General features: G+C 54.3%; 1 protein-coding gene across 10 annotated transcripts; it reads left to right on the forward strand.

Annotated features, from left to right (window-relative positions):
* Nucleotides 1-5,378: 5,378 nt before the first annotated feature.
* SPACA6 (sperm acrosome associated 6) lies at nucleotides 5,379-23,442 on the forward strand. 10 transcript variants are annotated; one of them, XM_054464488.2, is made up of 9 exons: nucleotides 5,395-6,304; nucleotides 11,902-11,979; nucleotides 19,110-19,178; nucleotides 20,082-20,105; nucleotides 20,473-20,550; nucleotides 20,680-20,789; nucleotides 21,481-21,637; nucleotides 21,889-21,931; nucleotides 23,340-23,442. In XM_054464488.2, the coding sequence occupies exons 1-9, from the start codon at nucleotides 5,443-5,445 to the stop codon at nucleotides 23,371-23,373; spliced, it is 1,455 nt and encodes a 484-aa protein (XP_054320463.1). In that variant the 5' UTR covers nucleotides 5,395-5,442; the 3' UTR covers nucleotides 23,374-23,442. The 10 variants fall into 10 exon arrangements, with proteins under 10 accessions (XP_054320465.1, XP_054320463.1, XP_054320464.1 ...); XM_054464485.2 differs by having other exon boundaries at nucleotides 5,653-6,304; nucleotides 21,721-21,931; XM_054464491.1 differs by lacking the exon at nucleotides 5,395-6,304 and adding an exon at nucleotides 9,993-10,474 and having other exon boundaries at nucleotides 21,721-21,931.
* The last annotated feature ends 1,159 nt before the right edge of the window (nucleotides 23,443-24,601 follow it).

Genomic DNA, 24,601 nt, shown 5'->3' on the forward strand with positions numbered 1-24,601 from the left:
CCAGTCATTGGATTTAGGGCCCACTCTAATCCAGTATGCCTTCATTTTAACTTGATTACATCTGTAAAAGCTCTCAAAGAAGGTCACATTCACAGGTACAGGGGATTCAAACTTTAACATATATATTTGGTGGGGTGGGGACACAATTTAACTCACAACAGGTATGACATATAACTTTGGGAGGAGAAGCACCTGGTGAATGGGTAGGAAGGGAGGGGTCAATCAAGGTAACCAAAGAAAAAAATAAATGAGGATGGGAAAGAATATAGTAAAAATATCTTCATAAGAATAAATTGCCCTGTTAATATAAAATTATGTGCATGTGTATGAATAAATTAGAATAAAGAGCTAGCTCTGTATTAATTTGTAGGCATAACATTCGATTATTCTTTTATATGGCTTATTGTGTGCCAGGCACTGTTTTAAGCACTTTCCATACATTAACTCCTTTAATCCTTATGTCTCAACCCATGATACAGGTACTATTATTATTACACCCATTTTACTGATGATGAAACTGAGACATAGAGAGACATAACTAGTAAAATGGCTGAGCCAGGATTCAAACCTGGGCCATCAGGCTTCAGAATCTGTGCTTTTAATCACCTTGGTACATATAGTATGACTCTGTTCTTCAGAAACTAAAACAATATATGTGTGTACAAATGCATATGTATACATTTATATTTTAGAAGACATAAAATAAAGTATCGAGATCAAAAATAAAATCTTGGATTCTAACCAGCTCTGTCAGGGCTCACAGACGAATGAATGATATTCTGGTTGGCCTATTTTGTGTCATATACCCAGATGCCCAGACTAGGTTTTTTTGGGGGGAGAAGGAGGGGCATTAGTGCTTGGACATTCTTGTCAGAGTCATGTGGAGTGGGTTACTTAAAGGAAAGAGATGATCTATTACCAGAGGTAGGAGGAGATAGCAGCTGATGGACTTGCAAAAACTATAACTAGTCCTGTCTCCTTGAACCTCAGTGTAACCTTCCCTACCTTTTTCTTAGATGTAAACAGCAGAGCAGCTGAAGGTCCTTCACTCATCAAACAAAAACAAGGTATGGCCCAAGGTGAAGAGAAAGGCTATAGGGAAACCCTCCCCAAAACATCACACCCATTTTCCCATGCCCTTTGTTCAGAAAATAATTAATTGTGGAAATGAGATCTGTTGCCTCCCCACTTCCCCCGGCCCAGACCCGACAAAAATGGGGACCCTGTCTCTACTTCCTACAAGTCTACCAGGGGCAAGTTACCATTTGGGGTTATTTAATAGTGTAATAGGAGAATCTGCTGCTTTTAGTTCAGGGGTGTCCAATCTTTCAGCTTCCCTAGGCCAAATTGGAAGAATTGTCTTGGGCTGCACATAAAATACATTAACACTAATGATAGCTGATGAGCTTTAAAAAAATTGCAAAAGAAAAAAAAACCTCAATGTTTTAAGAAAGTTTATGAATGTGTGTTGGGCCACATTCAAAGCCATCCTGGGCCACATGAGGCCCATGGGCTGTGGGTTGGACAAGCTTGATTTAGATCATCTCGTGATTTTAGGCTCTGCCAGTGTGGGGATTATCCCACCTGTAGGGATTATGTGGTGCTCTAGGATTATCTTGGGTTTGGGGTTGATCCCCCCACATGGAAGGATTGTTTGGTGGTGCTATCGGATTATCTTGGTTTTAGGGTTGATCCCTCACATGGAAGGATTCTCTGCTACTTTGATGTTCCTCATGACCCAGTGCCGCCTGTTCTATAGTATCAACGTGTAAGTCCTTGACTCAGACCTAATTCAAGGTAGGTTAAGGTGTCTTCCTGTCTACCAGTTCCTGTTTCAGGAACTTGGGATGACCTTGTGAAGGGTAGGAAGTTTCTATTTTCCTTTGAAGTGCTGTTCCAAGAGGTAATAATAGTGGAACTTGAGTTTCAGCAGTTGATGAGAATGGTGGCCCCTGTGTCTAAGAAGTATGAGAATTACAATATTGGGTAGCAGAGACTGATAAGGATGGTGACATAGGTTGAGCATCCCTTATCCAAAATACTTGAGACAGAAAGTGTTTCAGGTTTGATTTTTTTATTTTGTATTTTGGACTATTTTCATATATATAAAATCAGATATTTGGGGATGAGACCCAAGTCCAAACACAAAATTCATTTGTTTTCATTTCATTTATATATGCCTTCTACGCATAGCCTGAAGATAATTTTATACAATATCTTTGTGCATGAAACAAGGTTTTTTGTTTGTTTGTTTTAAGACAGGGTCTCACTCTATCAACCAGGCTGGAGTGCAGTGGCACCGTCACAGCTCACTGCAGCCTCAACTTCCTGGGCTCAAGCAATCCTCCCACCTCAACCTCCCTAGTAGCTGGGAGAAGAGGCATGCATCACCATGCCCTGCTAAGTTTTAAATTTTTTATTGTAGAGATGGGAATCCCACTATGTTGCCCAGGCTGGTCTCAAATTCCTGGACTCAAGTGATCCTCCTGCCTTAGCCTCCCAAAGGGCTGGATTACAGACATAAGCCACTGTGCCCAGCCCTGTGAAACAAAGTTTTGACTGTAATCTATCACATGAGATCAAGTGATGGAATGAAATTTTTCACTTCTGGCGTCATGTCAGTGCTCAAAAAGTTTTTGATTCAGATTCAAGATTTTTGGATTAGGGATGCACAACCTGTACTTGTGTGCCAATGTCTGATGGGAATGGTGGCCCCCTGTCTCAGGGAGTGAAGGGAATGATGGATCCTGAGTTCTGGATATTTGTAGGAATTGCAGTAGCTGAGTCTTATGTGCTGAGAGATTTGGAGCCCTGTATTTCAGAGAATGAAGGAACCAGTGGTCTCTGTGACTTGCTAACTGATGAGAACAGAACAGAGGCCTTATGTTTCAGAAACTAATGGGAATTATGGTCACTGTTCCTGGGGGCTTAAGCAAGTCCCAGCCTAATCCACAAGCCATTTGTTATTCACTCATCTCTTCATTCATTCACTTAGCAAACATTTTCCTGAGCCCCTTTTCTGAGCCATGCCTGGGTGGAGTGATATTGAGGACACAGAGATGACTCAGACCCAGACCATGCCCTCAGTAAGTTCCCAAAGACAGACCCAGACGTAGAAAATCACAACACAACAGGATCAGGGCCAGGACAAGGACTGTGATGTGGTGCCTGTCCTGATCTGTCTACAGGGCATCCAAGGTGAATGTAGAATGACAGTAACTCCAGATTGTAAGTGAAAGTGAGGGGTCTGACAAAGGGTCCTTCTTAATCATACATGAATTTGTGTGCATGACAAGTTTAAATGTACCCAGTGTCAATCCTTAGAAATAGCAAATTTTCCTAGAGCCAGCCCACCCCAAAGAAGGAGCCAGAGAGGCCTGGGTTTGAATCTCTAGCTCTATCACATACTTTGTGAGCTTGGGCAACTCCCTATTCAGAACCGCATCCTATTCAGTATTCCATCCTTACAATTGGGATAATAATAGTTTCTAATAATAAGGTTTCTGTGTAATCAATGATACAATGTATAACAAATACTCATTCCAGGAACTGGCTCCAAGTAGTCGTTCAATAAAGGGTATCTGTTGTCATTATTATTATCCCATTGTTAGTAATTATCAACAAATTTTAAAGGATCTAGAAGTAAGCATTTATCGAATATCTGGGTTTAGAGGCTTAAAAGCATTGGACAAAATCACTTTAAAAATCAGCAAATTTGGGCCAGGTGTGGTGGCTCAGCCAAGGTGAGAGGATCACTTGAGGTCAGAAGTTCAAGACCAGTCCAGCAAACGTGGCAAAACCCCATCTCTACAAAGTATACAAAAATTAACCGGGCCTGGTGGCGCATGCCTGTAGTTCCAGCCACGTGGGAGGCTGAGGTGGGAGAATGGCTTGAACCTGGGAGGCAGAGGTTGCAGTGATCTGAGATAATGCCACTGCACTCCAGCCTGGGCAATCCACCTCAAAAATAAATAAATAAATAAATAAATAAATAAATCAGTAAATCTGAATATGCATAGGCATTAGTTTCTTGACATAAAAAAACCTCCCAATCTCCCAATTAACTGAATACACTAGGAATAAATCGATGAATACAATGGAATATTATATCGCCATTAAAATGAATGAGGAGGTTCTATACACCTAGATATGGGAGGATCTTTGGATATCATGTAAAAAAAAAAAAACAAGGTGCAGAATAATGTGATCCTATCAGGGGACAGAAAAGAGGAGGGTGGTATATATGTGCATAGAACGTATAAAATTCCTCTGGAAAGATACATAAGAAATTAGTGAATATATGCTCTCCCCAGAGAGAACTGGGTGGCTGGAGGATAGGAAGGGAGGGAGATGCACTGTTGAAAGCCCAGCACCATGCATCCTGAACGTTTTCCCTAAAACGTTTCCCTAAAACGTTTCCCTGAACGTTCTCCCTGGCTCTTAACGTCCACTAAGTTCTCAGATGCCCACAGCATCTCTCTTCTCTACCCTCTTCTTCCTCCTGGTTCCCCATTGAAAACAACTCCTGCCCCATCCGTTCCTGGGCCAGACTCGGGGAGTTGTAGCTTTCCTACCTGTTTCCCGCCCACAGGTTCCTGTTCTCTGCCCCCAGTGCCCAGCAGTCTCCAGCCATCTCCAGCTCCTCACATTCCTGCCCCACCCCTTCCTCTCCCCAGGTCCTAGCCCGCAAACTGCAGGGAGGGGGCCTCCTCCCCAGCCTCCACCAGTCTCTCTCTCCAGTGCACACAGCCTCAGCGGGGTCTGACATTCAGCTATAACCGTGTCCCCGCCCCTTGCTCACAGCCTTCCAGGGCTCCCTGTCACCCTCAGAAGGCTAAGTTCCCAGCCTGGCCTGAAACTCCCTAAGAATCACCCCGCCCGCTCGCCCCAGCCTCATCTCCTGTGCTCCTTGGCTCCTGGCTTCGGAGGCTCCAGTCAGACTTAAGGGCTTTGTTGTCCTCCCAGCACCTCCTTGGTTTCCTGCCTTGGGCCTTCGCTTCAGCTGTGCCCTCTGCCTGGAAGGGCCTTAGTGGAGGTCATGCCACAACCACGCCTTCTCTGGAGGTCCTCTCTGCCGTCTCCAGCTGCCAGGATTCCTCCCGCCCTGGGCTCTCACAGCCTCTGGCCTCTCCCTGTGTCATACCCAGATCACCAGGGATTGGGACTGTCTGCGGCTGGCTCTGTCTCTTCCATTACACTGTGAGCTCCATCTGCAAGGGCAGATTCGGGTCTGATTCACCTTTGAGTCCCCAGTGGGTGGGGGTGGGGGGGTGGAGATACCAAAGCTGGTGGGGGCGAAGCTGGGAGAGCAGGAAGGGGGAGAGAGAGACGGGCAGACCCTGACTGGTTCGGGGAGAGAAGGGAGGAGAAAGCGAGAGAGAGGAAGAACAGAGACACAGAGACAGGGAGGGAGGGAGAGAAACAGAGAAAAGGGAAGAATAAATGGGAGACACAGAAGCCCCACAGGCAGAGAAAGAGGATGGAGATAGGGAGAGGGCGAAAGGAAGGACAGATGTGCAGAGACAGAAGGGAGGACAGACGGAAAGAGACACAGAGAGGCAGCAAAAGCAACCAAGAATGACAGGAGCAGAGAGGAGGAGGGAAAGAGGGAGAGAGAGAGAGACAGAGAGAAAGAGAGAGAAGGGAGGGAGGGAGAGAGGGAGAGAGGGAGCGAGAGAGCGAGAGAGCACGCACAGAGCGAGGAGGAGGCGCAGGAGAGAAGAGGGAGGGAGGCCAGCGAGGGACAGGACAGGGCGGAGAGGCGGAGGGGAGCTAGGGAAAGCCGGGGAGGAGCGAGACTGGCCGAGGGAGGAGGGCGGGCGAGGCGGGAGCGCCGGCCGCCGCCGCCTCCCGGCCTCTTTTGTCCCTTCCCTCCTCTGCGTCAGGCTCCCCTGGCCCGGCCTCCCCCTCCCGCTCCCTCCTCCTCCCCGGGGCTGGATGGAATTTTTTCCCCTGGACCTGGGCCAGCTCCGGGGCAGGGGGGAAGCCAGGCCGGACTGGGCTGGGCGGTGGGGAGGGGCCGGGGCGGGGGGCCCCCTGGGGAGGGGGCTGGTCCGACGGCCGCGCCGCCGGCGGGGTCCGGGGAGGGGGAGCCCCGGGCCGCAGAGCCGGGGAGGAGGCGACGGCCGCAGGGAGTCGGGGAGAAGGGAAGGAGGATGGCGGGGACGGCGGGAGGAAGGGGAGAGGCCGCCGTGCGGCGAAGGCGGGGAGAGGATGGAGAGCGTTCGGCGGCGGTGGGGCCCGGCCTGCGGGCCCGGGGCGGCGGAGGAGACCCCTTCCCTGCGACGCGGGAGCCGCGGGAGCCGTGAGTCTGCGGAAAGGGAGGGTGGGGGGCTGGGGCCCGGACTCCTGGGTCCCTGAGGGAGGAGCACCCGGGGGCCTGGATTTCTGGGTTCTTGGAGGAGGAGTTGGGGGTGGGGGGGGTGGGGGGGCTGGGAACCCGGACTCCTGAATCCTTGAAGGAGGGGGCTGGGACCTGGATCCCGGGGTCCAGAAGCTGGAGAAGGCTGGGGACACTTCCTGGATTCAAGAGGGAGGACAGAGATGGGGGCTGGGGCTGGTAGGATCGTGGCTGGAGGAGACTAGGGGCGAGCTGCCCGAGCCCTCGGGGGAGGTGGAGGAAGACTGGCTTTGGAGTGCCTGCGGCAGCGGAAGGGTTAACGTCTGGCTGGAGGGGAGGGGGAGGGGCAGGGATGGGGCTGCGGGGCTTTGCGGGGTCAAGGGTGAGCCGTGCCAGTGGGAGGGGGCCGAGGAGGAGGGGGAGGTTGTCTGGGCTGCCAGACAGGCCAGGGTCAGCGGCGGGGGCAGGAGATGTCTGGAGGAGGAGAGGCCCAGCATCCATGCTCCCTCGGGGACCCGGGATTCCAGGTCCCAGCCCCCTCCTCCCTCAGATCTGGGAGTACACCACCCAGTCCCCCACCCATTCCAAAATCCGAGCGCCCAGCCCCCTTTTTTCCAGGATCCAGGAGTCTGAGCCCCCAGTCTGTTCCTCTCAGACCAGGGAATCCACACTCCAGCCCCTAACCCCTTCAAAACCCCAGAGTTCAGAACCTCAGCCCCTCTTCCCAAGGAGCGCGGCCCCCAACCCTCTGTTCCTCTAGAACCCAAGCGTCCAGGCTCCGGCATCTTTCTCCCTTTGAAGCCTGCAGTTCTGGGGATCCCCAGGCCCCTCCTCCTCCGGAACCCAGGAGTCCCCACCTCCTCTTTAGCCCCAGCTGGAGTCCAGCCCTCCAGGGGTTAAGGGGGCGGGACCAGCTGGTTGCCATGGTGCCAGACTGTTTGGGTCTGCTCTCTGACCCTTGGGGGCTCCCCAGGGTCCGCAGAGAGGAGGAGGGGGACCTAGGCCTGGGGGAAGTCCAGAGCCTACCCCTTCCCCAAAGCCGGCCTATGGGCCCAGGGAGTTCGCGTTTCCACCAACGCCTTGTCCAGTGACCTTGAACAAGTCCTGACCCTTCTCTCTCCGCCTCAGTTTCCCCAAGGAGACACTGGTTGGCGGGTGGGGGAGATGCTTAGGTCCCGGGAATCTTTGAGATTCTCGGCTTCCCCTCTCCCCTCACCCTCCTCCTCAGGCCCCAGGCAGCCCCGGGGCATGCTGGGAACCCAGGCCTGGGCTCCGGGCCAGGTTGGTGTTGGGGGGGGTGGGGGCGGGGGCAGCCTCCTCCCTTCCCCTTCCTCCCCACCTTGGCCTGACTCTCGCCCCCGCCTGAGGGTCTGGGAGGTTGGGAAGGAGGGAAGGGGGAAGAGAGCTGGGACCGTAGACCCGTCTCCGGCCCCCGCCTCCCCCTTTCCTTCTCCGCCCCTTTCCCGCCTCTCCTCCCCCTCCTCAGCAGGTCGCTACCCCAGCCCTGGGCCCCTTCTCAAACCACCCCCACCCCACCCCCAGCTCCAGACCTGGCTGGAGCTGCGAGGGGGAGGGAGAGAGGGAAGGAGAAAAGAGAGAGAGAGAAGGGAGGGAGACCCAAAGAGAGAAGGGGGAGGGGAGGAGAGAGAGAGACCTAAGAGGGAGGGAAGGAGAGAGAGAGGGAGAGAAAGGGAAAGAGACAGAGACAGAGAGAGCAGGAGACAGAGCTGAGGGATGGAGAGAGGGAAGGGGCGGAGGGAGAGGAAGTGAGGAAAGACATCCGAAAAAAGGGGGTGGAGAAGGGTGAGAAAGAGACTGAGAGAGGGCCAGAGAGAATGAGAGAGACAAAGAGGGGGAAGGGGGAGAAGGGGAGGATGAAAGACAGAAGGTAGAGGAAAAGAAGGAGAAAGAGGGGGAGAGAGGGAAGGAAACAGGAGCAGGCAGAGGAGAGAGGCGATGGGGAGAGAGAGAAGCCAGCGCAGAGCCACGGAGGGATGTCCTGATGCAGGAGGAGGCTGGGAACCAGGGAAGGTGGAAAGAAAGAGGGAGAGAGAGAAAAAGGCAGGGCCAGAGAGAACTGGACTGCGAGAAAGGAACGGGAAAGTGCGCCTGGAGAAGGGGCAGCGAGAACCAGACAGTCCAGGAGGAGGGGCTGGGCACGGGAGAGACCCCAGCTGGAGGGGCTCTGAGCCCAGGGCTGGGGAGGGTGGGTGCTGGGTCCCGGGGTCCAGAAGCTGGTGAAGGCTGGGGACACCTCCTGGATTCAAGAGGGAGGACAGAGATGGGGGCTGGGCCGACTTTGGGAGCCTCTTCCCCTCTCTGAGGCTCAGCCCCCTCACCTGCCAAATGGGGATGCTGAGGGCACCTCGCTGTCTGGACTGGGAAGTGTCAGAGAGAGGACTGGTGCTCAGGGCCTGGCATGGGGTCAGCGCTGGGGGATTGTGGCTGTCATAGTTGTAAATGACCCAAAGAAGGGAGGAGAGAGGAAAGAAGGCACCTAGGGAGGCTTTGATGGTTGACTAGCCCCTGGCCTCCTTAGCCCTGGGCATGGAGTCTCTGCAGACTGACAGGAGGGTAGGTAGGAAGCAGGTGTGCCCAAAGGGCCAAATTACAAGACAAATGAGGTTCCCTCCCAGCCGGCACCCAGGAAGCCAGGTTTTCTATCGGGCCATGCCTTCTCCAGGAGGCCTGCCTGGCGGGAGGGAGGAGGGGCTGGGGGCGGGGACTCCTGGGTCTCTGGGGAGAAGGGGGCTTTGGATCTGGACTCCTGAGTCTGAGGGAGGAAGGGGCTGAGTCCTTGGATTCTAGGAACATTTGGGGAGAAAAGGGCCAGGGGCCTGGATTCCTGGGTCTCTGGTGAGGAAGGGCCTAGACTTCTGGGTTCTTTAGGGAGGAGGGGGATGAGGGCCTTGACTCCAGAGTCCCTGATGAGGAAGGGGCTGAGGGCCTGGACTCCTGGGTTCCTTGGGGAGGAGGGGCCGGGGGCCCGGACTCCTGGGTCCTGGCACCCACCCGTAGAACCGACCTTGCGGGGCCTTCGCCGCACACAAGCTCGTGTCTGTGGGTCCGTGTCGGGGGCTCACCATCGCGGCTGGGGCCTCCCCGGCCCTCCCCCCCATCCCTGGTCCTCCTGGTCCCTGTCTGTCTGTCTGTCGGGTCTGTCCACCTGCCGCGCCCCCCGGGCTGAGGTAGGAGGTTGTATAGTTGAGGAGGACACCCAAGGAGATCACTATACGGCCTCCTAGCTTTCCCCAGGCTGCGCCCTGCACGGGACGGGGCCCGGCGGGGACCCCCAGCCCCACTCGGGGACCCTTAGCCCCACTGGGCTGCCCCAGGGACCCTGGGAGGAGGAGCCGGGCTCTTTTCTGTCCTTGTCCCTGCATCCTCTCCTTCCCCTGAGATCTGTTTTCCTTCCCTGTCTGTCTCTCCGTCTCTGCTGTGTGTCTGTGGCTTGTGCGTCTCTTTCACAGTGGATCCTCTGACTCCCTCTTATTCTGGCTTTCTAGGTCTCTGCCCCTCCCGATATCTCTCTGTGTCTCTATTTCTGTCGTTTTTGGTCTTTCTGTCTCTGGCTCTCAGAATGTCTCTGTACCCATCTCCATCTCTGACCTCCACCCCAGGGCCTACCGGGCCACCGCACACCATGTTGCCAGTCTCTAGGTCCCTGAGACCCTTTAACCTGTGAGGACATCCAGGGTCACAGGTGAGGTTCTTGGGAGCCTGGCGTCTGGCCCAACCACACACCTGGGGAATTGCTGGCCTGACCTCTGACCCCTGACTCCTCATACCCTTCCTCCAGAGCATGACATTTGACCACCAACTGAAACCTGACCTCTGACCCCAGACCACTGGCCCTTCCCCCACCCTATGGTGACTTCATAAAGGTTACTAGCTTCTCCCCTGGCCTTGAGACCCACACGATGGCCCTGCTGGCCCTGGCCAGTGCCGTCCCGTCTGCCCTGCTGGCCGTTGCTGTCTTCAGGGTGCCTGCCTGGGCCTGTCTCCTCTGCTTCACAACCTACTCTGAGCGCCTCCGCATCTGCCAGATGTTTGTTGGGATGCGGAGCCCCAAGCTTGAAGAGTGTGAGGAGGCCTTCACGGCCGCCTTCCAGGGCCTCTCTGACACCGAAATCAGTGAGGAGACCATCCACACTTCATCAGTGTCCTGGGGAAGGTGCAGAGGGAGGGCTGGAGAGGCCCAGAGGGTCAGGCTGAGGGACAGACAGAGAGAAACAGTCAGAGGAGAAAGGCTCAAAGACCATGAGAACAACAGAGACTTAGGGACAGAGAGACACAGACAGGGGAAGACAGCAGGGCAAAGACTCAGAGAGGGGAGGATGGAGAGTCAGAGAGGGGAGGATGGAGACTCAGAGGGGAGGATGGAGACTCGGGAGGATGGAGACTCAGAGAGGGGAAGATGGAGACTCGGGAGGATGGAGAGTCAGAGAGGGGAGGATGGAGACTCAGAGAGGGGAAGATGGAGACTCAGAGGGGAGGACGGAGACTCGGGAGGATGGAGACTCAGAGAGGGGAAGATGGAGACTCAGGGAAAGGGGAAGATGGAGACTCAGAGGGGAGGATGGAGACTTGGGAGGATGGAGACTCAGAGAGGGGAAAATGGAGACTCAGAGGGGAGGATGGAGACTCAGGGGAGGATGGAGACTCAGAGAGGAGAAGATGGAGACTCGGGAGGATGGTGAGTCAGAGAGGGGAGGATGCAGACTCGGGAGGATGGAGAGTCAGAGAGGGGAAGATGGAGACTCAGAGGGGAGGATGGAGACTCAGAGAGGGGAAGATGGAGACTCAGAGAAGGGAAGATGGAGACTCAGGGGAGGATGGAGACTTGGGAGGATGGAGACTCAGAGAGGGGAAGATGGAGACTCAGAGGGGAGGATGGAGACTCAGGGGAGGATGGAGACTCGGGAGGATGGTGAGTCAGAGAGGGGAGGATGGAGACTCAGAGAGGGGAAGATGGAGACTCAGGGGAGGATGGAGACTCGGGAGGATGGTGAGTCAGAGAGGGGAGGATGGAGACTCAGAGAGGAGAAGATGGAGACTCGGGAGGATGGTGAGTCAGAGAGGGGAGGATGGAGACTCAGAGGGGAAGATGGAGACTCAAGGGGAAGATGGAGACTCAGGAGGATGGAGAGTCAGGAGGATGGAGACTCATAGAGAGGGGAGGATGGAGAGTCAGGAGAGGATGGAGACTGGAGAGGGAATAGAGACCCAGTGAGGGGAGGATGGAGACTCAGAGGGGGGAAGACAGAGACTCAAAGAGGGTGGAAACCCAGAGAGGTGAGGATAGAGATGAGGCCGAGACTAGGGGAAGCAGGATAGCGACCGGTCGGGGGCAGAGACTCAGGGAGGATAGAGACTCACAGAGAGGTGAGGATAGAGACTTGGGAGGGACTCAGGAAGCATAGCGACTGTGGGGCAAAGAGTCAGAGAGGGGAGGATACAGACTTGGGAGGGCAGAGACTCAGAAACAGAATGTTCCCATTAGGGACATGGTGTTGCGGGGAGCTGCCTCCCCCAGCCCCTGCTCCCTCCCTTACCGCCAGACTATGATGAGAGAAGCCACCTGCATGACACCTTCACCCAGATGGCCCATGCCCTGCAGGAGCTGGCTGCTGCCCAGGGTGAGTGTGTGGGGATGAGGAGATGGGAGATGTGGACTTGGAGCCCCCAAGAGATGGGGATGTGGGAGGGCCCAGGGCAGAGGAAGGAGGCCCCCAGAGTTGGGCAGTGATCTGGGAGGGGAAAGCTGGGAAGCCATTGAGCTCAGCTACTTGTCCGAACGAAGGTTGAAGGCAGCTCTAAGAGCCGGGGGCTGAAGATGGTGAGAGGGAAGGGATGCTGCAGAAATTGCCTAGAGCTGGAAGTCCAGTTGGGGTCAGGTAGGCATAGGTTCTGCCATGGCTGCATGGCTCACACTCTTACTGGCTATGAAGTTCTGGGTGGATCACCGCCCCTCTCCTGGCCTCAACTTACCCATCTGTAAAGTGGGACAATCTTCTTGCCTCCTAGGATGGCTATGGAGCTCAGTGCAGGGGTTGGGGCTGCCTGATGAGCCTGATCTTAGGGAAGGCATCTTCCTCTAGGATAGAACACACACACACACTCGCACACAGACACACTCAGAGACACACACTCACACTCACACACACACAGATTTCTTATAAAGTGATTCCACATTTTTGAGGTGTGAGGCAATTAGAGGGCGGGAAAACAGGAACAGCAGAGTGGATCGCTCAGGTGACAGCAGTGAAAAGAGATGAGGTGTGACTGTCCTGGTGAGACAGGCACATGTGACAGCCTTGAGGTGTGTGGCTGTGCGAAGAGACCTCAGGGCTGGGGGCCATGCATGGCCAATGGGCAGCATGGGCAGTAATCATGCCTGATCACCATGGCCATGATCCCCACGAGGTGCCAGACCCTGGAACTGTGGAGGCTCGGAGTTGCAGGAGTTACAGAGCGCTGCGCTGTAGAATAAACCGGCTTCCTCTTAGGTCCAGGAGCTCAGGGCTTATTCCCACACCCATAGTCGCTCCTTTTGCTTCCTGCTTTGCCCTCCAAGCGTCTTGTCAACAATCCCAGAAGAGGGAAGGTTCCCATCCACCCAGGGGGCATCCAGGGCCAGCCTGGAGAAGGCCTCAGCTGTGGCTCCCCCCATCTCCACCCTAAAGGGAGACCTGAGGCCCTAAAGCTCTCCGTGGGGGGATGTGCAGGATTCCAAGAAATGCCCTTTCTCCCCACTTAGGCTGCCTTGTCACAGAAGCTTTTGAAAAGATCAGGAACCTTTGAATCTGGGAGTGGAAGCCTTCTGTGGGGCCGCATGGGGGACAAACTTGGAGGGGAGAGAGAAGAGGCTGGGTGAGGGTCCAGGCCAGAGTGGACGCCCAAGTGGGGGCTAGGGCTGTGAAGGTGGAGAAGAAGGTCCAGGGCCAGAGAGTTAGGTCTGCTGGGCTGTTTCAGGAAGCATAGAGAACAGCATCTGAGACAGGTCCTGCTCCATATGCCTGTTGGGCGGTGGGTCATCACTGAAATAAGGAGCCTGAGAGAAAGAGCCGGGGGCAGATGATAAGCTGGGTTAGAAGGCAGTGACTTTGAGGGGTCCCAGGGACGTTTAGGAGGCAACTAGATACCCAGGTGCAGAGTTCAGCAGAAAAGTCAGAGAGTTTTGAGTCTCTTTCCTCAGGGCACTGGGGAGCCGCAGCAGGAGTGTGAGCAGTGAAGAAGTAGGGGCAGCTCTGGGTGTAGAAAGAACCCTCTGGGGTCGTGTCAAAGATGGACCAGAGGGAGAGTCTGGAGGCCGGGAGAAGCTGGTGCAATACGTTCAATGATATTTACTGAATGTGCTGGGAACAACCCTGGTAACACAGCTGCGACCAAAACTGCAAACCACCTGTCCTCGGGTTGCTTATATTGGGGTGGAGTCTGGGGAGACAGACAATAAACATAATCGATAAAATATCTTAGTATCTTAGCATGTCAGTTGGTGATCCCTGCCGTGGAGGAAAACAGAGAAGGGGAAGAGAAAGGGGTGATAGTTTTTTTGTTTTTTTGAGATAGGGTCTCACTTTGTCACCCAGGCTGGATTGCAATGACGTGATTATAGCTCACTACAGCTTCAAACTCCTGGGCTCAAGCGATCTTCCTGCCTCAGCCTCCCAAGTAGCTGGGACTATAGGTGTGCGCCACCATCTTTGGCTGATTTTTTAAATAGTTTGTAACGATGGTGTCTTGCTATGTTGCATGGGTTGGTCTTGAACTCCTGGGCTCAAGTGATCTTCCCACCTCAGCCTCCCAAAGTGCTGGGATTACAGGCATGAACTACCGTGCCTGGCTGGGTGATAATTTTAAATAGGTTGGTCAGGGCAGGTGGAAATGACAGGGTCCAGTTGAGCAAAGACCTGAACAAGGTGACAGTGACAGTGACAGCCATGCAGATAATCTGGGGAAAGAGATTTTCAGGCCACAGGGAATAGCCAATGCAAGACCCAGGGGCCCGTGGAGCTGAAGTGAAGGTGAAATCAGAGAGATAGCAAGGGGCCACCTCCTGTAGATCCTCATAGACACGGGGTTCTCAAGCCCCAGCATACATCAGAATCCCCTGGGAGCTTATTTAAAATGCAGATTTCCGGGCTTCACTGCCTCTGATCAGGAGGTCCAAGGTAGGGGCCAGAAATGGACGTTTCTGTCAAGATCCCAGGCAATGCTGATGCTGCTGCTCCGGGAACACTCTTTGAGAATCACTGTCATAGGCCCTTGGAATGACTTTTGTTTTTTGCTCTTGAAATGGGGGAGCTATTGGAGGACTTTACACAGAGAGACAGGATCTGACCTAGGATTTGACAAGATCTCTCTAGCAGCTGTGTGGGGCCTGGACAAAGGCAGGAAGACTTCCAGTGAGAAGCCAGCCCGTGGTGGCTTGGACCAGTCACAGTGGTCCGGGGGGGCCCAGGTGAGGTCTGAGCAGAGTGGGGTGGGCATGAGGATTTGACCGTGTGCCAGGCCTGCCCATGTGAAAGGCTGTGTTTTCCATACACAGAGTCGTTCATATTAAGTATCTTCCTAAAGGATATCCTCTACCGGCCCTGTGAGGCTGGGTTTTATAGCCCCGCTTATCAGATGGGAACGCTGGGCTCTTCTAGACAAGAACAGTAGGCCCAGGATATATTTGGAGATAGACTGGACCAGATGTAGGTGGGTGAGGGCAACAGGAAGAATCAAGGATGACTTTTGTGTCTCCTCCAGAGGGAGGAGCAGGGAGATGGAGGAGCTGACGTAGGCTGACTGCCTCTTGGTGATCCCAGGTGATCTTATTTGTATATATGTATATATAAATCATGGAGTCGATGACCTGGTGCAGACTGGATGCAGTATTAGGTGTGGAGATTATGTATGCAATGATTAGGTGTGGAGGCTCTGGAGCCTGACCACCAGGGTCAAATGTAGCCATGTGACTTTGGACCACTTCTCTAATCTCCCCATGCCTCCGTTTCCCCATCTCAAACTTGGAGATGGCAATCCTAAGTTTGCCAGCCTTCTCTAACACTCACTACGTGCCAGGAGCCGTTCTACACACTTAGTGACACCATCTCATACAATCATTAAACGATGACATGAAAGAGTGGGGATGAGGATGCTTTCATGGTTGTATGGCGTCTCATCCTCCTGCTAATCCTGTGATACAGACACTGCTATCATTCTCATTTGATGAATGAGGAAACTGAGGATCAGGAAGGTGAAGTCACTTGGCCAAGGTCGCATGGGGAGGAGGGCTTGTGATTGATACTCAGATCTGAGACAGGTGTGCTCAAGATGGAAGCACCAGGACTCAGACCCAGATGATCTGAACCAGGGTCAGAGCTCCTGATGATATGCACCTCCTCTGGGGGAGACTTTACAACACCCACCCATGCCGCTTTATGGCCTGCTTGCTATAACCCAGGCCGCTTGGCCTGTTTGGAACATTTCACTCCACTTATACTCCCTTGGTGGGTTATAAGCCCACCTCGCCGCCATGGCTTACTTGGTATATCCCACGCTTACCCTGCTCATGAGTCATTTGATTTGGCCCATAAAAATTCTTTGGATGACTCCTCCAACATCCTGGCCTCTCATTTGTGCACCCCAGTCTGACCACATGCTCCTGATCATCTTGCCGTCTTGAGACCACACTCCTGCTCTGTGGCCAAGGAGAGACCACTGGGTCCTCATTTGGAACCCACTTCTCGGCATCAGTGCTTCCTCTCTCCAAGTGTATATCCAATGATCATTGTTTCAGGCACTCTCTTGCCAATATCCTCAGTTCCCTCCCTTTTTGTATGGCTTTAATCACAGAGGACGCTTTACCCTGTCCCTGCAATGGCTTAAGCCCGTAGGAAGTTTATTTCTCCTATATAAAGTAAGTCCTGAGGTAGGCACTTAAGGCTAGTATGGCACCTCCATTTCTTGGGGATCCAAGCTCCTTCAAGACTTAATATCCCAGGGAGTAGCCCTTGTCCTCACGGTCCTGTGTGGCTGCTAGAGCTCCAACCATCAAAACAAATTTTCAGGTAGCAGGATACAAATTTTCAGGCAGCAGGATGGATGAGGGGAACAATAAGATGGCACCACCTTCTCTCTGTTTTTTAGAGACAGGGTCTTGCTCTATTGCCCAGGCTGGATGGAGGGCAGTGGTGCAATCATAGCTCACTATAGCCTCGAACTCCTGGGCTCAACCATCCTCCCACTTCAGCTTCCTGAGTAGCTAAGACTACAGGCACGCCATCACACCTGGCTAATTTATAAAAATTTGTTTAGAGATGGTGTCTGGATATGTTGCCCAGGCTTGTCTCGAACTCCTGGCCTCAAGTGATCCTATCACCTCAACCTCCCGAGTAGCTGTGATTCCAGGTGTGGTACCACCTCCCTTTTAAGGCCACCTCCTGTGACTCACATAACACAGCCATTTACATCCTATGGCTACAACTTGGTCACGTGACCACAACTGCAAGGAAGGCTGGGAGATGAAGCTTTTTATCTGTGTTCTGTGGATATAGATTATAGATATATAGGTATTTGGAGGCAGTGGACAATTCCTGTGTATTGGCTTGCTAGGACCATTGTAACAAAGTACCGTAGACTGGGTGACTTGAACAACAGAAGTTTCTGCTTTCTAGAATTCTGAGATCAAGGTTTTGGTGTCAGCAGGTTTAGTTTCTCACACCTCTCTCTTTGGCTTGTAGATGCTTTCTTCATATGTCCCTGTGTGCATCTCTGTGTCCTAATTTCCTCTTCTCATAAGGACACCAATCATACTGCATTATGGCCCACCCTAATGACCTCATTTTAACTTAATCACCTCTTTAAAAACCAAGTACAGTCACATTCTGAGGTACTGGGAGTTAGGACTTCAACATACGAATTTGGTTGCGGGGGTGGGAGGTGGGCGGCACGATTTAGCCCATAAAACCCTGCCACATTTCTGATTTCCACAAACCACCACGAGATCAAGTCAGCTGTCTATTCTTATTCCACTGGAACAAGCCACAAACCTATACAGTTTGGAGGCCATTGCAGTGGTCAAAACACAAGGCAAGGCATGGTGGCCCACACCTGTAATCCCAGCACTTTGGGAGGCCGAGGCAGGCGGATCACCTGAGGTCAGGAGTTTGAGACCAGCCTGGCCAACATGGTGAAACCCCATCTCTACTAAAAATACAAAAATTCGCCGGGCATGGTGGTGGGTGCCTGTAATCCTAGCTACTGGGGAGGCTGAGGCAGGAGAATCGCTTGAACCTGGGAGGTGGAAGTTGCAGTGAGCCAAGATCACACAACTGTACTCCAGCCTGGGCAACAGAGCAAGACTCTATCTCAAAACAAAACAAACACCTACAAAGACAAGGAACATAAAAGAGTAAAAGATGGGTAAATATAGAAGTGAATAGAGGCTGGGGACTATGGAGAAGTGGCCGGTGTGTGCCCCATTTCAAGGGAGTGACTGCTACTTATCTCCAGCTAATCGCTGCCTTATGGAAATGCAATCTCTGTGTTACAGCTCTTCCAACTTTGTAAAAAAGAGATGCCAAACGTTTTATGTGACATTCCAAATTTTATATGTTGGCAACTGGTTCATTTTCTTTTAAACACTTTCCAGGCCAAATATAACACATCCCAGGGATGGATTTGGGTCATAGGCCACCAGCTGGGGTCTCCAGTTCAAGTTGGATCCTGGAATTCATTGTACAAATACTTACTGAGCACTTCTAAGACTGAGGGCCCTCTCCAGGATTCAGAGGACACAGCGCTACAGAAGAGCATGTTTATTTACTTATGAGACAGACATAAATGATCATCTATATATAAATATATGTAATTGCAGGCAGATGAGAGCTAGGAATGAAATGATTGCGATGAGAGACAAAAACAGGGAACTTGATTAGATTTGTGGTGATGGAAGGATGATTAGGAGAAGGAAAAATGTGCTAAAAACAAGCCAGCATGTGCAAAGGCCCTGAGGTGCTAGGGAATGTGGTTGTTTTCATATTAAAGGAAATGAGGCCAGGTACGGTGGCTCATGCCTGTAACCCCAACACTTTGGGAGGCTGAGGTGGGTGGATCACTTGAGGTCAGGAGTTTGAGACCAGCCTGGCCAACATGGTGAAACCCTGTCTCTACTAAAAACACAAAAATTAGCCAGGGGTGGTGGTGCACACCTGCAGTCCCTGCTACTCAGGAGGCTAGGGCAGGAGAATCACTTGAACCCAGGAGGCAGAGGTTGCGGTGAGCCGAGATCACGCCACTGCACTCCAGCCTGGGTGACAGTGAGACACTGTCTCAATAAAATAGAATAAAGGAAATGAAAGGTGGCCATTGGGAATGGGACAGGGAGGGAGGGGGAACTAGGCCAAACCATGTAAGACCTAATAGGCCTCGGTGAGGAATTTGATCTTTATCCTCCCCTTCTCCCCGCAACAAGCTACATGCAGGTGATGTCCGGGAGGGCTTCCATCCTGGAGAGATTCAGGAGGCAGAAGAAAGGAGACTTAGGTAGGGACTTGTTAGCCTTCAACTACAGAGGGCGGGTGATGAGAAGAGGAGCAGAGAATATGGTAATGAGAGGGGTGAAGAGGGGCCAGGGAAGGGCAGATACCATGACAGCACGTCCTGTGAGCTAGGGCCAGCCTAGCCCTAGCCAGGCTAGATCAGAATGCAGGACCAAGGACCAAGCCCTAGGGGGAAGGGCTTTACTACACAGGCCGTCCTCCCCTCCACTCTCTAGGATCCTTTGAGACTGCCTTCCCTGATGCTGCGGAGAAAATGAAGAAGGTCATTACACAGCTTAAAGAAGGTAAAATACACTCCATCTCTCCTTCCCCAGACACACGCACACAATTAGAAAACCCCACTTTTGGCCGGGGACGGTGGCTCACGCCTGTAATCCCAGCACTTTGGAAGGCTGAGGCGGGCAGATCACTTGAGATCAGGAGTTCAAAAGCAGTCTGACCAACATGGTGATACCCATATCTACTAAAGATACTAAAATTAGCTGGGCGTGGTAACGCATGCTTGTAATCTCATCTACTCAGGAGGCTGAGGCAGGAAAATTGCTTGAACCCTGGAGGCGGGGTTGCAGTGACCGGAGATCGTGCCACTGCACTCCAGCCTGGGTGACAGAGCAAGACTCCATCTCAAAACAAAACCCACTCCTGAAACCCCCCCCCATCCACTCCCCGTACAATCCCCTGGCCCCATCTCTGAGCATCAGACCTTGAGGAACGACTGTTTCCCCGCGTGGACCATTTTTGATCTGGTCCCGCCCCTTCGATGAAAGGTTTCGTCTCCAACTAAGCCCCTTTCCGGGACTACTACTAGCCTGGCCACGCCTCTTCTCTAACTGGGCCACCACCTTAGCCCTGGTCTCCTGCAAGGATCGCCCAGGATCTAGCCCCGCCTCCTCGGTGGAATACATCCGGATTGCCCATCCCCGTCAGGGCCTACAGCAAACCAGTGTGTTTCCCTCTAAACCCCAAGTAGAAGGCTGGCAGCAGGCCTGGGCCTGACCTCCTAGTGGAATGCTCAGGCTTGGCCCCGCCCCCAGGTGGAACCCCGCCGGCTTGGCCCCGCCCCCAGGGGAAAGCTTGGCCCCGCCCCCTCGGAGCAATGCGTCGGGCCTTGTAACATCAGCTAGGGGAGCATCAGGCAGGGTTCTTCCCACGACTTTAAGGTAGTGATGTTTCCTCTTCCTCCACAGCCCAGGCTTGCATCCCTCCCTGCGGTAAGGACTTCATCTAAAACTTGGAATTGCGGGGTAAGGGAGGCGGTCGGGGCCGAAACGTACGACATCAAGTGTGGGAAATCGGGTGGGCTTCACATCCTTAGGAGGCCAATAAGATCCCTGGAGAAAAGGAAGTAAACCAAGTATTGCTCTAAATCCTCAGAAGGTGTGTGTGAGAGCCGAAGCAAACCAATAGGAATCCTAGAGGGCGGAGAGGAGTGAGAGTCGACCAAAGACAGCAGGGAGGGCGGGGTCAAGATGCCACCTGGCCGATGGACCCCGGGAAGCTGCATGGATCTCAAGTGGGCCAAGGGCCCCGGGCTTGGGAGGGCAGGTGGCGCCTAGACCCAGCGTTCCCGCTCCACAGGTCTCCAGGAGTTCGCCCGGCGTTTCCTCTGCAGCGGGTGCTACTCTAGGGTCTGCGACCTCCCGCTGGACTGCCCAGGTGAGGGGGCGGGGCCTCGGGGTGCAGGAGGCCAACCTGAGAAACGGGACCAGAGCACCGAGGGGCATGAGCTGGTGGCGAGGCCAGACGTGGTCGGGGCCCAGCGAGTGAACCCTGCTCCGTCTTCAGTTCAGGATGTGACAGTGACTCGGGGCGACCAGGCTATGTTTTCTTGCATCGTGAACTTCCAGCTGCCAAAGGAGGAGATCACCTATTCCTGGAAGTTCGCAGGAGGAGGTGTGAGTCGGGGCGGGGCCGGCGCGAAGAGTTTAGACGGGCGAGTTAGCCTTCACTAGAGGTTGGGGAGTCAGCTTGCGGGGACGGGACTCTGGGAAGCTCCGTCCAGACACAAGCATCAGCAAGAGGAGGGTCGCGGGATTTAGGGGAGAGCTCGAAGATCAGAATGCAGGACCAAGGACCTGGCGCGATGGCTCACGCCTGTAATCCCAGCGCTTTTGGAGACCAAGGCGGGAGGATGGCTTGAGCCCAGGAGTTTTGAGACCGGCCTCGGCAACATACTAAGACCCCTCCTCTACCAAAAAATTTTAAAAACAGCCGGGCGTGGTGGTGCACGCCTATAGTCCCAGCCACTGGGGAGGCTGAGCGGGAAGACTGCTTAAGTCCAGGAGTTCGAGGCTGCAGTGAGCTATGATCGCGCCACTGCACTGCAGCCTGGGCGCCAGAACGAGACCCTGTCTGGAAGAAAAAAAAAAAATACATAAATAAAAGCAGTTTCTAGGGGTAGGTTATGCGTAAGGGTTTAAGGAGTGAGGGGAAGGGGTGCGTTTAGGGCAGGGGAGCGAGAAGGCTCGGGGGCGGGTTCAAGGCTCAGGGCCAGGACTCCAGGGGGCGTGGTCTGGCTCGGGGGGCGGGGCTTGTGGGTTACTCAGTGGCAAGCCGGAGTTGAGTTTAAACCCGCGTGTCCCGCAGCTCCGGACTCAGGACTTGTCCTATTTCCGAGATATGCCGCGGGCCGAAGGATACCTGGCGCGGATCCGGCCGGCTCAGCTCACGCACCGCGGGACGTTCTCCTGCGTGATCAAGCAAGACCAGCGCCCCCTGGCCCGGCTCTACTTCTTTCTTAACGGTGGGGCGGGGCGCGGCGGAGTGAGTGAGTGGGGTGGGGAGAGGGGTGGGGCTCGTGCCTGGCTGACGTGCGCGCCCCCGCAGTGACGGGCCCGCCCCCGCGGGCGGAGACAGAGTTGCAGGCCTCGTTCCGGGAGGTGCTGCGCTGGGCGCCGCGGGATGCCGAGCTGGTCGAGCCCTGGAGGCCCAGCCTGGGCGAGCTGCTGGCCAGGCCCGAGGCTCTGACGCCCAGCAACCTATTCCTGCTTGCAGTCCTCGGGGCCCTCGCATCAGCGAGTGCGACAGTGTTGGCGTGGTGAGTTCTGGAGACCCCGGAGCCCCAGCATCTACCTCCCCGCTGTCTCAGATCCCAGCGAGAAGTCTGGGTTCCCAGCAGCCTCCAACCCAGGAGGTCAGGCTTTCAGTTCCTCCTCTCTCAGACCCACGAGTCCAGGTCCCAGTCCTTCTTTATTAGCCCAGGAATCCAAGTCCCCAGTCCCCTCCTCCCTTAGATCTAAGAGTCCAGGCCCCCAGCCCCTCCTCTCTCAGACCCAGGAGTCCAGGTCCGCAGCCCCTCCTCCCTCAGACCCAGGATTCCAGGCCCCCAGCCCCTACTCCTTCAGACCCAGGAGTCCAAGTCCCCAGTCCCCTCCTCCCGCAGATCCAAGAGTCCAAGCCCCCGGACCCCCTCCTCCCTCAGACCCAGGAGTCCAGGCCCCCAACCCCTCCTCCTGCAGACCCAGGAGTCCAGGGCCTCAGCCCCTCCTCCCTCAGATCCAAGAGTCCAGGCCCCCAGGTTCCTCCTCCCTGAGACCCAGAAGCCCAGGCCCCAGCCCCTCCTCCTTCAGACCTAAGAGTCCAGGCCCCCAGCCCCTCCTCCCTCAGATCCAGGAGTCCAGGCCCCCAGTCCTTCCACCCGCAGACCCAGAAATCCATGATCCTAGCCCCTCATCCCTCAGACCCAGGGGTCCAGGACCCCAGCCCCTTCCTCCCTCAGACCCAGGTGTCCAGGACCCCAGCCCCCTCCTCCCTCAGACCCAGGTTTCCATCCAGGCCTCTGGCCCCTCCTCCCTCAGACCCAGGAATCCAGGCCCCCAGTCCTTCCACCCGCAGACCCAGAAATCCAAGCCACCAGCCCCTCCTCCCTAAGACCCAGGAGTCCAGGCCTCCAGCCCCCTCCTCCCTCAGACCCAGGTTTCCATCCAGGCCCCGGACCCTCCTCCCTCAGACCCGGGAGTCCAGGCCCCAGCCTCTCCTCCCTCAGACCCAGGTTTCCATCCAGGCCCCTGGCCCCTCCTCCCTCAAACCCAGGAGTTCAGGCCCCCCAGGCCCCTTCCTCCCTCAGACCCAGGAGTTCAGGCCCCCAGGCCCCTTCCTCCCTCAGACCCAGGAGTCCAGGTCCCCAGCCCCTCCTCCCTCAGATCCAAGAGTCCAGACCCCCAAGTTTCTCTTCCTTCAGACCCAGAAGCCCAGGCCCCAGCCCCTCCTCCCTCAGACCCAAGAGTCCAGGCCCCCTGCCCCCTCCTCCCTCAGACCTAGGAGTCTGGGCTCCCAGCAGCCCCCTCCTCCCTCAGAACCAGGAGTCGGGGCCCCCATCCCCTCCTCCCTCAGAACCAGGAGTCCGGGCCCTGTCCACCTTTTCGACCCTGGTGTCCAGGCCTCCGTGACCTAGGTTTCTAGTCACCAACCCCTCCTGTAACACACATACCTCTTTGTTTCCCCAGGATGTTCTTTCGATGGTACTGCAGTGGCAACTAACAAAGATATCTCTTTCCTCCTTCCCTATCCTATTTCCATCCTGAAAATAAAGAATATATTTCGACTGTAGATTGTTTCATCTCTGAAGGTGGTCACTACTAACTCAGGTAGGAGGAGGTGCAGCAAGCCCACACATGCCCAGATGAATATGGCCCGCATAATGACAGTGATAGGCATAGCTATCCCAGTGCAAGTTAGGTGGGAACCCAGATACCCCCTCAGGTTACTGGCTGTCTCCTTGACATTTCCACCTGCAGAAGGCACCCTCAAATAGAGTCCTCCTTGTTGCCCTCAGAGGCTGTTCCTCCCCAAGGCTTTCCTCCTACCAGAAAGAGCAACACCATCCACCTAGCAGTTCAAACCAGAAACCCTGGAATCTAACTTCTCCTCCACTTCCAATTCATTTTCATTTCCAACCCTCACACTTTTTAACTCCTAAATATCTCATGAAGCTGCCTTCTCTGTGGTCCTAGTCACCCCCACCTCATGTCTGGATCACTGGAGCAGCCCCCCGCCTCTCCTTGGCCACTCTCCACTGTAGCCCATTCTCTACATACCAGCAGGACTTGTTTTATTTTATTTTATTTTTTTTGGAGACAGGATCTCAACTCCAAGGCCCAGGCTGGAGTGCAGTGATGTGATGTCAGCTCACTGCAACCTCCGCCTCCCGGGTTCAAGCGATTCTTCTGCCTCAGCCTCCCAAGTAGCTGGGATTACAGGCGTGCACCACCACACCCGGCTAATTTTTGTATTTTTAGTAGAGACGGGGTTTCACCATGTGGCCAGGCTGTTCTTGAACTCCTGACCTCAAGTGATCCACCTGCCTTGGCCTCCCAAAGTGCTGGGATTACAAGTGTGAGCCACTGAGCCCGGCCAAGGACTTAGGTTTTAAAGTGTGTCAGATTGGGTTACTCCTCTGCCCAGAATCCTTTAGTGGCTCCCTGTTGCCATTGAGACAAAATCCAATTCCTTGTCAAAGCCTCAGAGGTTCCACAGGTCTGGCCTTTGCTGACCTCACCAGCAGCCTTGTCCCGTACCCCAGGTCTGGCCTTTGCTGACCTCACCAGCAGCCTTGTCCCGTACCCCAGGTCTGGACTTTGCTGACCTCACCAGCAGCCTTGTCCCGTACCCCTTTCCTCCTTGATCTTGCCATCCTGCGGGTTTTCTCTGGCCTGTCCTCCTTCCTCGCATTCATCATGATACTTCTTGCTCGCATTCATCATGATAC

Source organism: Pongo pygmaeus, chromosome 20 (genome assembly GCF_028885625.2).
Source record: "Pongo pygmaeus isolate AG05252 chromosome 20, NHGRI_mPonPyg2-v2.0_pri, whole genome shotgun sequence".
NCBI classification, from domain to species: domain Eukaryota; kingdom Metazoa; phylum Chordata; class Mammalia; order Primates; family Hominidae; genus Pongo; species Pongo pygmaeus.